A 13,046-nucleotide genomic window follows, 5' to 3' on the forward strand; every position below is an offset into this window, starting at 1 on the left:
TCGCCGGCGCTGAGGACCCGTGGACCGGCTCCTCCTCACCCTCCACCGGGAACCGGGGTCCGGCGGGGCGCCCGCCCTCGCCCGCGGTGACCGGCCCGCCCCCGGCCCCCCGGCGCGCCGGGCGGAGCGGCCGAGCGGTCCCCCTTCCGAGCGCGAGGTGGTAGCGCCCGTGCCGGAGGGAGCGAGCCTCCCACGCGCGCCGCCTCCTCGCCGCCGCCGCGCCCTCTCGGTGCCGCGGCCTCCCACGTGCGGGGACCCCACACCTTCGCGCCCCGCTCCCGCCCGCCCGGCTGCGGCCCGCCCGCCGACGTCACCGCCGGCCCCGCCCCTTCGAGGGTCCCGGGCCCGCGGCCTGGCCGCCCCGGGAGGGGCGTCGGTTGAGGCGGGGAGCGGGGCGGAGGGCGGTCCGGGGCGGTCCGGGCCATGCCGAGGAAGAAGCCCTTCAGCGTGAAGCAGAAGAAGAAGCAGCTGCAGGACAAGCGGGAGCGGAAGCGAGGTGAGTGCGGGGCGCGGGGCGCGGGCTCCCGCATCTGGGAGGGGGGTGTGCCCGCCGCCCCTCGGGGGCGTGGGAGCGGGCGGGGGCGCCCGCCACGCGCGGGGACTGCGGAGCGGATGCCTTCGGCAGCGCCCTCCGTGAAGAGGGTGGGGAAGGAGGGAGAGTGGGCGGAGGGCACCCCTCCTGCTGGAGGAGGGACCCCTTGCTCCTCCGGGAGGGCCCGGAGCCGGGTGGCTGGGGGGTCGGGCCGCCCAAGGAGTGAGGTGGGGTGACGGGAGCGGAGCCGGGACGACCGGGGAGGGGTCGTTTGGCCCCGGCGTCACCGGCTCCTCCCGCAGGGCTTCAAGATGGGCTGCGGTCCAGCTCCAACAGCCGCAGCGGCAGCCGGGAGCGGCGGGAGGAGCAGACCGACACTTCGGACGGCGAGTCTGTGACCCATCAGATCCGTCGGCTCAATCAGCAGCCTCCCCAGGGGCTGGGCCCGCGAGGCTTTGACCCAAATCGGTGAGACTGGGCCTTCCCGCCTCCCAGGAAGTTAGAGCATGAGGGGGGGGGCGGGGAGCTGGCCGCGGCGGCGGCTGGACCCTGGAGGTGGTGGGGCTGGGCTGCCCGGGTCTCCTGGCCCGCCATGTTCCCTTCCGCGGGGCTGGAAGGCGCCAGGCGTAGAGGGTGAGGGTATTGCCTGAGAGAGGGACCTGGGCGAGGCCTCTCGGGGAGGAGGCAGGCAGCCTTGGGAGAGCTAGCGAAGTGTCTGCACGGGAGTGGAGTGTGTGACCACAGGGTTGCCGTGGCGCCATGGTCTCTGTAGATACCGACTGCATTTTGAACGGGACAGCCGGGAGGAGGTGGAGAAGAGAAAGAGGGCAGCCCGGGAGCAAGTGCTGCAGCCCGTCAGCGCCGAGATGCTGGAGCTGGACATCCAGGAGGTCTACCAGCCTGGTTCCGGTGCGGGGAGCTCAGCCAGCTGTGGCTGGGGAGTGTGAGACGGGGAGCGGGCTGGGGAAGGAGGGTCTGGGGTACACCTGAAACTCTCCTCGCACTTCTTGGGTTTTCCGTGATTTTGCAGTGCTGGACTTCCCGCGGCGCCCCCCTTGGCGCTACGAGATGTCCAAGGAGCAACTAATGAGCCAGGAGGAGCGGAGCTTCCAGGAGTATCTTGGGAAGATTCATGGGGCGTACACCTCAGAGAAGCTCAGCTACTTTGAGCACAATCTGGAGGTGTGACTGGAGCGGGGACAGGAGTGGGGCGTAGCGACGAAGGGTGAACTTGAACTGGTCAGGGGTCAGGCAGGAGAGGGACTCGAGGCTCAGATCCTTTTCCATTGACTTTCTTTTTCAGACGTGGAGGCAGCTGTGGCGAGTGTTAGAGATGTCTGACATCGTCCTGCTCATCACTGATGTCCGGCACCCAGTGAGTACTGGCGTGAGCTGGGCAAGTGCGAGGAGGAGGAGGACCGCGTGGGGCCGGCAGAGGCAGGTGCTGGGAGACGGTGCCCTTCCTTTGCAGTCTCCTGCCGGCTGTCAGGGACTCTGTTCTTTATTCGCCGGGGCCACAGCCTGTCCCTCCTCTCCGTCATCCCTTTGATGAAAACCTGTCTACCCTGTTTCCCAGCCCAGCAGAGCTAAGCCAGTAGAAAGTGCCATGAGGCAGCTGGGGGCTCCCGTGCCCTGCCCCCCAGTGAGCGCAGGACTCACCTGGCATGCTGGGTGGTGGCTAAGGGCCTGGGCTCTGCTGGACGGCCTGTGTGAGCCTGTGCCCCACCTCGCTGTGGCCCTGCAGTGGGAGGGGGAGGCGGGGGGGGGGGACTTGGGGGGAGGCCCGTAGCGGCCTGTACACGCACTCCCGCACAGGCGGGCGCACAGGTAGCACTTGGCCGGTTTTGTCTTCATAGTTCCGTGGGGCTGATTTGCCCTTTGTCCCAGAACCCGCTGCCACCAGGGTCTTGTCTCAAGCTGTGTCTGCTGGAGGCCGAGAGCTTTGGGCTGACCTCTCACTGCTCCTCCTCTTACCCGCCCGTCCCAGGTGGTGAACTTCCCGCCGGCACTGTATGAGTATGTGACCGGAGAGCTTGGCCTGGCCCTGGTGCTGGTGCTGAACAAGGTGGATCTGGCCCCGCCGGCTCTTGTGGTTGCCTGGAAGCATTACTTCCACCAACACTTTCCCCAGCTCCACATTGTCCTTTTCACCTCTTTCCCTCGGGACCCTCGCATCCCACAGGATCATAGCGGCGGTGAGTGGGTAGTGAGGAGGGCAGCAGGGAAGGGGGTGGCAGGGGACGGGAACAGGGAGGCTTGTTGGCAGGGGGATACCTGATTTTGGACCTGAGGATGGTGGCAGGGGGGATGTGCCAACCCTTTTGTCCCCTTGGATCAGTGCTGAAGAAGAGTCGGAGGCGGGGGAGAGGATGGGCGCGGGCCATGGGGCCGGAGCAGCTGCTGAGAGCCTGTGAAGCCATCACGGCGGGGAAAGGTTTGTGGAGACCCAAGGCCCAGAGTCACTCGGCTCACCTTGCCTGAAGCCAGCCCCGTATGGACGTGGTGGGGGCCCAGGGAGGGTGGAGAGGGCCTTGGGGCCAGAGAGGCGGCAGGTAGGCAGGGCTTCCCGGGGCTTTCAGGAAACTGGACTCCAGGGTGAGGTCAGTGCAGGCCGGGGAGGGTCGGGCTGTGCAGCCTGTCACTGTCCAGCTCGAGGGCATCAGGTACCCGGCTGTGCCCCGTCGTGCCATCGTGGACGGCGGCCCTAGGGAGAGCCCTCTTCATCTTCTTCCTGGGCAGTGGACTTGAGCAGCTGGCGGGAGAAGATTGCCCGCGACGTGGCTGGGGCCGCCTGGGGCAGTGCCTCGGGGGAGGAGGAAGAAGAGGAGGACGGGCCCGCGGTCCTGGTGGAGCAGCAGACTGACTCGGCAATGGAGCCAGCCGGCCCCACCCAGGAGCGCTACAAGGACGGGGTGGTGACCATCGGCTGCGTGGGTGAGGAAGTGGCGGCCTGCGCAGGGTGGGCTGGACACTTGGAAAGGAGGGGAGCGGCGGGTCCCTGGGCTCCCGGGTCTCGCGAGGCCGCAGGCGTGAAGTTCCACCTCTTCTCAGTGGCTACAGGTCTCGAGCAAGTATTCACTCACCCTGGGTCTTAGGTGCTTTGGTTTTCAAATGATGACAGTGATACCCAAGTCAGAGAGCAGATGTGAGGAGTGCAGGGAGGAGTCCAGAGAGAGCCTGACAGGTGCGGGGATAAGAAGAAGAATTGTTAGACTGTGGCAGTGTCTGGTCTTACTGCCTCCGGGCACTGTTCTGAGTGACCTATGTGTGTGACCTGTTCAGTTGTGGTTAACTAGTCCATAGTAGGAGCTTAGCAAATGTTGGTTCCTTCCTGCATCTTAAGCCGCGAGGTCTATTGTCCGGGAGACTCCCCGAAGTGCAGAGATTTGTCTGCTCGTGGTGGGGACCGCGGAGTGTCTGAGCAGGCCCGGGCCCTTTAGTTCTGGTGGGAGAGCGGAGAAGTGACTGGCAGAGTTGTGTTACTAGAACCAAAAGGGCCCGGCCTAGAAGTCAGGGGCTGCCCAGGTGGCTCCATGCAGTGCCCCCACCTTCCTGTTGGTCTCCGGTTTGTCGGGGAAGCCTCCCCACTGCTGACGGCCTGCCGCCTCCGGCAGACGCCTCCTTTCCAGGCCCTGTGCCCTCTCTCGGGCCTGGGCACGGACTTGCCTGTGTTGGAGGGGGGGCAGGGCGAGCCGCGGCTGGGACACAGGCAGCCCTGAGTTTGGATTCCCCTCAGCTCCGTTCCTGCGTCCGCTCCTGAGCGTGAGGTGCCAGGGGCTGGCGCAGGTGCTGCGTGGAGATGGCAGAAACACCCCTCCCTTCACGGAGCTTGTTCTAGTGAATACATCGAGCAGTCACCTGAAAGGTGGTATTTAGGGACAAGGAAAGGGATAGAGAGCGCCTGAAAGAGGAGGCCCGGGAGGCTCCAAGGAGAGCCCAGGCTGGTGGAGGAGCGGCTGTGGAGTGGGAGGGGCAAGCGAGAGGGCCTGCGGTGGGCACGAGCTTGCTGACTTGGGCCCAGCCAGGGGACGAGCCGTGAAGCCAGGCAGGTGGGCCACATCCTGAAGGACTGGCTAAGAGAAGGCCCTGGGGTTTATTCCCGGTCTGGTGAGAAACGGCGCTGTGCGCAGGAGCTGCCTGGGTCCTAAGTGTGGGCAGAGGCGCCGCGAGGTGGCGCCGTGGGCGCCAGGTGTTGTCCTGAGCCGCTGGAGTACCGAGACAGGAAGGTGGGAGAGGAGCAGACTGGAGGGGCTGCAGACGGAGGGGATTCAGACATTAATTTCGAGATTAAAAGCGTATCCCTAGTGGAGATGTTGAATAGGTAGTGGGTATGCGAGCCTGGAGTCTAGGGAAGAGGACGAGATTGGAATTTGGGAGAGATTTAAGTTTGGGAGCCACGGGTGGGTATGCCTGGTACGTAGAGTCCTGGGTGGGTGAGATGTGGGAGAAGTGATAGGTGCAGAGGTGGGCGGAGGAGGAGCAGGGAGCCCCCGTGTCAAATGAGCCGTGTGTTGGAGAGGAAAGGAGGGCTCGCTGTGCCCCGGGTTGCTAAGTCAAGTGAGAGGAGAGCAGAGACCTGCCCCGTGACCTGGCGCGGGAACGGGTGGCTTCAGTGAGGGGAGGAGGGGAAGCCTGCTGGGCGGCCAGCGGAGCCTGCGCAGTGCTAGGAGCCAGGAGCCAGGCAGACTCTCATGTTCAGGCGTCCATTTGTGTCAAGTTGAAAAGCTGAAACTGCACTGCATGGTTCAGGGGTACACAGGTCATCACCCTGACAGGAAGGCAGGCTGGTCAGGCTCACGCGGGCACAGGGCTGTGGTCAGGAGGGGCTGGGCTCCGGGACGAGCGCAATACTCTGGGCCAGAAGGGTGGTGGGTTCATCTGGCACATTTATATTTTACACATTTTTGTGTATGTTAGTTTTTTTCTTTTTAAAAAATATATTTTTATTGATTTCAAAGAGGGAGAGGGGAGAGAGAGAGAGAGAGAGAGAGAGAGAGAGAGAGAGAGAGAGAAACATCAATGATGAGAGAGAATCATCGATCGGCTGCTCCCTGCACACCCCCTAGTGGGGATCAAACCTACAACCCGGGCATGTGCCCTTGACCAGAAGCGAACCCAGGACCCTCAGTCCACAGGCCAGCACTATCCACTGAACCAAACCAGCTTGTTTGTTACAGTTTTTTTCAAAGTATAAGAGGAGGTTTACTGAGAAAGCCACAGAGGTAGAAGGAGGGAGCCGTAGAAGAAATGGCCTCAGGAAACAAGTTACAGAAGCAAATGAAGGGCCTTGGGGCTCGGGGGGGGGGGGGGGGAAGGGGGAGAGAGAGAGAGAGAGAGAGAGAGAGAGAGATATGAGTGCGTGGTACAGCTTATAGTCATGAGGAGGACGTGACCAAAGGAGACCAGTCTTTGAAGGAGTCTCACCGTAAAGGGGCAGAGAAATGGCTGTGGGTGCTGTTTGTGCCTCCCTCCCGCGGAAAGCAGCGCCCGCTGGTGGAGGCGGCGCAGCTGCGGCAGCAGGTGCTGAGTGGACAGTGCATTTGACAGGACGGGGGTTTTGCCGGGTGAGTGAGGTGGAGGGGAGAGCGGGACCAGGGATCGGTCTGGACAGGGACAGGCGGTGAGTGGGATCATGGAGTCGGAGTTGGGCAAGAGGACGTGAGGACATGAGTGGGGTGGAACGTTTTCCCGTGCTTGAGTCGGGGTGAGAATGAGATGGAGGAGTCAGGATGGGTGACCTGGAAAGATGGGGTCCGGTCGGAGAGGGGGCTGGCCGCTGAGGGCTTGAAGTGACCGGCTCCAGGCTGTGGCCACGGGGTTGGGGGCTGAGGGGGTGTAGGAAACAGCCTCCGGAAGGGACATCGGCACTGAGGCCAGCGTGCCGAGCAGGGCTGTGCAGGCACTGAGGAGGCGATCGGCCCGCAGCGCCCGGCGCCCTCGTGCTTGTCCTGCAGTCTTGGCCGCTCTGCGGTGGGGGCGGCCTTGCGGTCACGAAGCCGGGGGTGGAGGGCGGGATGGGCCTGGCAGCCCTGGCGGCTCCCTGCCTGCCTGAGCCTGTCCCTCTCAGCCCTCCGGCAGCGCCCGCCTCCCGCCGCAGAGGAAGGCGCTGCCGGGCGCTACCTTGCCTGCTTTCCTCAGGTTTCCCCAACGTGGGGAAGTCCTCGCTGATCAACGGGCTGGTGGGGCGGAAGGTCGTGAGTGTCTCCAGAACCCCGGGCCACACGCGGTACTTTCAGACCTACTTTCTGACGCCCTCCGTGAAGCTCTGTGACTGCCCCGGCCTCATCTTCCCCTCCCTTCTGCCCAGGCAGCTGCAGGTACGAGGGCAGAGGGGGCGCGGGAGGCGGGAGGTCCAGGCCGGTGCTGAGGCTCGTGCTCCCGCAGGTTCTGGCAGGGATCTACCCCATCGCCCAGATCCAGGAGCCCTACACTGCTGTGGGCTACCTGGCCGCCCGGGTCCCTGTGCAGGCCCTGCTCCACCTGCGCCACCCGGAGGCCGAGGACCCCGCGGCCGAGCACCCCTGGTGTGCCTGGGACATCTGTGAAGGTGGGTTCCGCGGGCCTGGCTCCTCCCCTGGCCTTTTGCCCTGCCCTGTCCCCACGCCTCTCCTCGGCTACTGGCCACCCCAGATTGGTGTACAGGGGCAGCCAGAGCTCTGGCTTGGCACATTCTGGGGGAAACTGGAAAGATCTGTTAGGCAGTGGGGTCATGAGCTTCCCTCCCCACCGCTCTCTTCTCCCTTCAGCCTGGGCGGAGAAACGTGGCTACAAGACCGCGAAGGCGGCGCGGAACGACGTGTACCGAGCGGCCAACAGCCTCCTGAGGCTGGCGCTGGACGGCCGCCTCCGCCTGTGCTTCCACCCGCCGGGCTACCTGGAGCAGAAAGGTCGCTGCTGCTGCCCCGCCCGCTGTAGTGTAGGCGCGGGGGCTGGTGGCACACGCCGGGGCAAGCCTGGGTCTGCACCTGTCGGCCAGCTGCGTTACTGTCTGAGGCCGTGCTCTCATCTGCAAAACCAGGGTGCCAGTTGCCCCCAGCAAAGTGGTGCCCAAAACTGGAGTTAACGTGTGCAGAGCTGTGCAGTGCCCAGCACATGGGAGGCGGGATGGATGGGTGCATGCATGCCAGCAGCTACAGACATTCTTATTAGTCTTTGCCTCTTCCCCGTCGTCCTCTGGCTTTAGCCCCTTGTTGAAAACTCCCCTCTGTTCTTTCTGGTTCTGGTTCTGCAGGCACCTGGGAGTCCCATCCAGAGACCACGGAGCTGGTGGTTCTGCAGGGTAGGGTGGGGCCGGCAGGTGACGAGGAGGAAGAGGAGGAGGAGGAGGAAGAGCTGAGCAGCTCCTGTGAGGAGGAGGGAGAGGAGGACCGGGATGCGGATGAGGAGGGGGAAGGGGATGAGGACACCCCAACCTCAGCTCCAGTGTCCAGCCTGGCCTCTCGAAACCCTTACACCATGCTGGGGGAGGACGAGTGCTGAGCCAGGCGTGCGTCTCCCTCCCAGTGTCTGCTTTTGGACTGACCCGGGGTGTCCCCTCTGCCCCCCCAGCTGTGAATAAAGATTGTCTGCTTTGTAGCCTTTCCCCAGCTGGCCTCAGGTGGGCGCACTGCCCGAGACGGACAGCGGTGGGAGGCTTCTCTCCGCGAAGGAAAGTTCTCTTAGGAGTCGAGTCAGTGGGTCTGATGCCACTGCCACGCACCTCAGGAATGCCATGGCCCCGGGGAGCGCGGGCTCTGCGCCCGGTCTGCGCCCCGCCCTTCAGGGGCTGTCACTCCTCAGGTGGGAGCAGCAGCCTGTGTGCCCCGCTGCTGGACCTGGGTTCTACCAGGAGCTTCTGGGAGAGCAGCAGGAAGAAGTGTCACTACTGATGTCTCCAAGTGAGAACGCACAGGATTTACTCCAATCCCGCGAGGATTGACGGAGCGCCGGCTGTCCGGCTGGCTACGCACCCGGCGGGGAACGCACAGACGGGCCTGCCTGGAATTTGCAGCCTGGCCGAGCAAGATCGTGCTCGGGCGTCCACGTTTCTGGATTAAGAGGGGTGTGTAGGGTTCTCCAAATTCCTGGGGCTCATACCGTATGATTCTAGAACTCTAGAACTTCCTGTTGATGAAAATACTTAGTTAAGACTAAATGCTTGTGAAAATGTTGATTAAATGTGTCCAAGTAGAGTCTTAATTACTGGAAAACAAATAGCGTGCACCTTTGTGATTTGAGCGGACCCACCTTTTCAGTGCAGTGTTTAAGTTTCATTTTTCAGAAGCCCGTATGCACTGAGGATGAAGGGGGTTCAGAGAGCGGGGCACCGGCGAGCCTCCTGAGCCCCATCCCCCTGGTTGGGGTGCAGCCGCGGTGCGCGGTGCGGGGTGAGCTGTCTGACGGGGCCTGTGCATCCCAGCAGCTGCCGCTCTCCTGAGTCCGGGCCGGAAGGCTTTGCTGTACGTCTCCCTTGTCAAGCAAGCAGCTGGACTTGGAGGTTTCACTTTTGGAAAGGGTGAATGGGTTGTTCATTGGTGGCATAGTGTTGTCTGGGTTGGGTTGTAGCAAAACTGCCGTTTGCCAGGTCAGCCATTAGGTAGGGGTGTGGATAAGGGGCTGTGCCAGGTTCCCGTTTCCACTCAAGCACCCCATTCAGGGTCTGGGTCACCGGGCAGCAATGGAGCAAAAGAGGCTGAGGTGTTGGGGCCACACAGTCCCTCAAGCTCCGCCCTTCACTGGTCCCATTAACGGCCTAAGTCCTGGAGTTGGTGCTGCAGAGCCAACTTGAAATGGCATGAGTCTGTGACCGTGCTTGGAGGCTGCCCAAAGTGCGGTCAGAGAATCCCAGGCCGAGAGGAAACCTACCTGGCTTCCATTTGGGGCTCTAGCCTCAGAGCTGGGCTCCGATGGAACGAAGGGGTCCCAGCTCCGCTTCCTCAGGGTCGGGGGCTCTGGGAAGGCCTCCGCTGCTGGAGGTCATCTCAAAGCGGGGGGAAAGGGGTCTCTTCAGCGGCTTCGCCTTCTGCCGTCTCATGCGTGTCAGCAGGCACGGAGAGCCGGGTGGGACGAAGATCTGAGGCCTGGAGCTGAGGAGAGCTGAGGAGGGGCGTTTTAGTGGTGAAACCTGGAAGCGTGCAACTCTCACCTCCCTGAGGGCCTGGCTGCATGGTTCATGCTGAGCCCCTGCCACTCCCACTCACAGACCTGGGAAAGGAGCTCTAGGACAATAGCCACCTCAGCACAGCCGGGCTGGGCGGGGCGGTAAGTCGCACCCCGATACCGGCGCCTGAGGTTGAAGTGGAAACTTACTAAAAGGGACAGAAGCGTGGGGGGCCTCACACTCCTCCACTGCGAATGCCCAGAGCCTGTCCCCAGACCCACTGCCTGCGTCACGTCCACTGTGGGGTTCTGGTACTTCCACAGCTTCCGACCACTCTGGACAGAGAAGCCAGGCCATCTCATTTATGCTGGGATTCCATTTGGACAAACTTCTCTTTCCACACCTAGCTCTAGTCCTGCTGCTGAGACAAAGTGGCATGTGTGGTCCAGGGTAGTTCCTCATTTCTTAGCATCACTGATACAACCAACAAAAATGGGTTGAGTCCTAGCTGGTTTGACTCAGTGGATAGAACATCGGACTGTGGACTGAGAGTCCCAGGTTCGATTCCCAGTCAGGGCACATGCCCGGGTTGCAGGCTCGATCCCCAGTTGGGGGCATGCAAGAGGCAGCTGACCAATGATTCTCATCATTGATGTTTCTGTCTCTCCCTCTCCCTTCCTCTCTGAAATCAATTTAAAAAAAAAATGGCAGAAAACAATATATGCCAGACATATCAAGTTCTGGGGCAAAAAAACTTGAATAAGGCATAGACCTCAAGGAGTGGAGTAGCCAGACACTAGTAATGATAATGTAATGCAATAATTTTATAGCACTCTAAATTGGAAAAGAATTCCTGTGTATACACTGAACCGTCATGCTTGGTGAGGTTGGTAGATCATTATCCTCCCGGGACTCAGTCACCCACTGGACATTTGTTGAGCAGCTTCTATCTGCCATTTGCTGCTAAGTGTAAGTGACGCAGAACGGTCCTCACGGAGCTCACAAGTAGGCCGCTACCCTGCAGGACAAGTGCCCCGGGGAGGTGGTGCAGAGTCCTAGGGGGCAGCACGGATGCTGGAGGAGGAGGAGAGGAGGACAGCTGGGAGCCAGGTCTGTATGGCTGAAAAAGGCAGTGTTTACGGGTTGCTCTGGGGACACCCACCCAACAGGGGCAGCCAAGAGGTGCGTCAGAGGAACAGAGGTCCAAGCTGAGGCTGAAGACTGAGCTGGAGGCAGCCAGGCACTGAGGGGAAGAGCATTCCAGAGGGGACAGCAAAGGTCCAGGATCAAGCCCAGGCCGGCTGGCACACTGTCCTGTTGGGCATGGCTGGGCAGAGGGTCCCATGGCGATGCTGGGAGAGGTGGAGGGGGGCAGGCTGGGCCTTGTCAGCCATGCTAAAGGTGCAGGCTTTACCCAGAGGAACACGGGAGAGCCTTAAGCCTAAGAAGAAGTTGGTGCCTTAGACTCTAAGGTTTCGGTCACTGGTTGCATTGTGGAGATGGGTTTGGAAAGGGGAGAGATCAGAAGCTTTTGTAGCAATCCCAGGAAAAGGCTAGAAACTAGAACTAGAGGTCATGGCAGAGGGAGAGAAGAGGAATCAGTGGTTTTATGGGTACGTAGGTGGTAGGGTTGACAGGTTTAGGCATTGTTTTTTGTTTTGTTGTTAGTCCTCACCCGAGGATATTTTCCCCACTGATTTTTAGAGTAGAAGGGGGGTGGGCGGGGAAAGAGCAACATCAGTGTGAGAGAGACACATTGATTGGTTGCCTCCTGCATGTGCTACAACCCGGGCAGGGATCCAACCTGCAACCCAGGTTCATGCCCTTGACTGGGAATCAAACCTTTGACCCTTTGGTCTGCGGGCTGATGCTCTAACCACTGAGCAAACTGGCATTGTTTTGCTGTGGGTGAGGAAGAGGGACAAGTCAAGTGTGCACCCCGTTTTTCCAACTATGCAACAGGGTGGATGGTGGGCCATTTCTGAGATGGCCTATGCAAGTAGAGGTTGGGAATGAGGGGGGGTGACTGAGGACAGGGGTTTGGGGTCATTAACGTACAGGTGAGAGGAGAGGAACATCATCCACAGGAAGCGTGTAACGAGAAGAGCTGAGGAAGGAAGCGGAGAACACGAGAAGGGCAGGGAAGGAGCCGGAGACAGGACAAACCTAGTGAAGTGGGAGCGGGGAGCGGGAAGGAGAGGCGGCATGCTTGTCCACTGGATTTGGCAACAGTGAGCCTTCATGATCTGGTGGGAGCAGTTGCATTGGACAAATGAGATCAGAAACCCTAGATGTCAGGGGATTGAAAAATATGGCCAAAGGAAGTGGAGGTAGAGGAGGAAATGTTACAATTTTCCAGTTTGGCCATGTTTGCAACAAAAGAAAAATGGAGAACTTATATGGAATTGAGGAATTAATTTTTTCATATATGAAGTTTTGAGTGTTTTAACAAACTTCCAACAAAAAAAAAGCCCAGAACCAGACAGCTTCACAGATAAATTCTACCAAACATTAAAAAGTCAGTACTTATCCTTGAACAATTTTTATTCCAAAAAATTGAGGAAGGCATGCTTTCAAACATTCTATATGGCCAACATTACTCTGTACCAAAACCAGCCAAAGACACTGCAAGAAAAGACAGTTGCAGGCCAACATTTCTGCTGAACATAGATACCAAATTCTCAACTAAATACTAGCAAACTGAATTCGATAGCACATTAAAAGGATTATACACCATGATCAAATGGAATTTATACCAGGGATGCAATGGTGGTTCAACATTCACAAAACATTGTGATTCATCCCATCAACCGAACCAAGAATAAAATTCATAATTATCTCAACAGAGGCATAAAAGCACTTAAGAAAATTCAACATCCATTTATGATGAAAAAAACAAACTCCACCGCACCTCAAAATGGGTATAGAAAGAGCTTACAACTTGATAAAGGTTGTACAAGATAAATCCACAGCTAACATCAAACTCAATGGTGAAAAGCTTAAAACTTCTCTAAGATCAGGAACAAGACGAAGATGCCCACTCTCACCACTGTTATTCAATACAGTGCTAGAAGTTCTAGCCACAGCAATCAGGCAAGAAAAAGAAATAAAAGGCATCCAAATAGGAAAGGAAGACGTAAAACTCACTATTTGCAGATGACACAGTATCCTATCTAATAAAGAGGAAATATGCTAATTGACCCTCACACCGTCACAAATATGGCGGCACCCACAGCCAATAAGGAGGGAATATGCTAATTGACTGCCATGCCCTCAAAGATGGCGGCACCCACAGCCACAAGATGGTGCCGCCCAGTCCCCTCAGGACCCCCAGCCACCCAGAGCCGCCTGAGGCACAGGTAACCAGGGCCAGCTGAGGCTTGCATTGCCAGCAGTGGCAGCAGCAGAGGTGTGATGGGGGCGTCGCCTTCCCCT

At 59.6% G+C, this 13,046-nt stretch overlaps 1 protein-coding gene across 1 annotated transcript; it reads left to right on the forward strand.

Moving 5' to 3' along the window:
* The first annotated feature begins 361 nt into the window (after positions 1-361).
* Positions 362-8,725, forward strand: GNL1 (G protein nucleolar 1 (putative)). Its single transcript, XM_079780387.1, has 12 exons — positions 362-496; positions 835-1,000; positions 1,305-1,441; positions 1,563-1,714; positions 1,836-1,907; positions 2,520-2,727; positions 2,871-2,966; positions 3,272-3,466; positions 6,671-6,849; positions 6,917-7,079; positions 7,279-7,419; positions 7,764-8,725. The coding sequence occupies exons 1-12, from the start codon at positions 424-426 to the stop codon at positions 8,009-8,011; spliced, it is 1,830 nt and encodes a 609-aa protein (XP_079636513.1). The 5' UTR covers positions 362-423; the 3' UTR covers positions 8,012-8,725.
* Positions 8,726-13,046: the final 4,321 nt, after the last annotated feature.

Source organism: Cnephaeus nilssonii (assembly GCF_951640355.1).
Source record: "Cnephaeus nilssonii genome assembly, chromosome: 9".
In the NCBI taxonomy this organism is placed as follows: Eukaryota; Metazoa; Chordata; class Mammalia; order Chiroptera; family Vespertilionidae; genus Cnephaeus; species Cnephaeus nilssonii.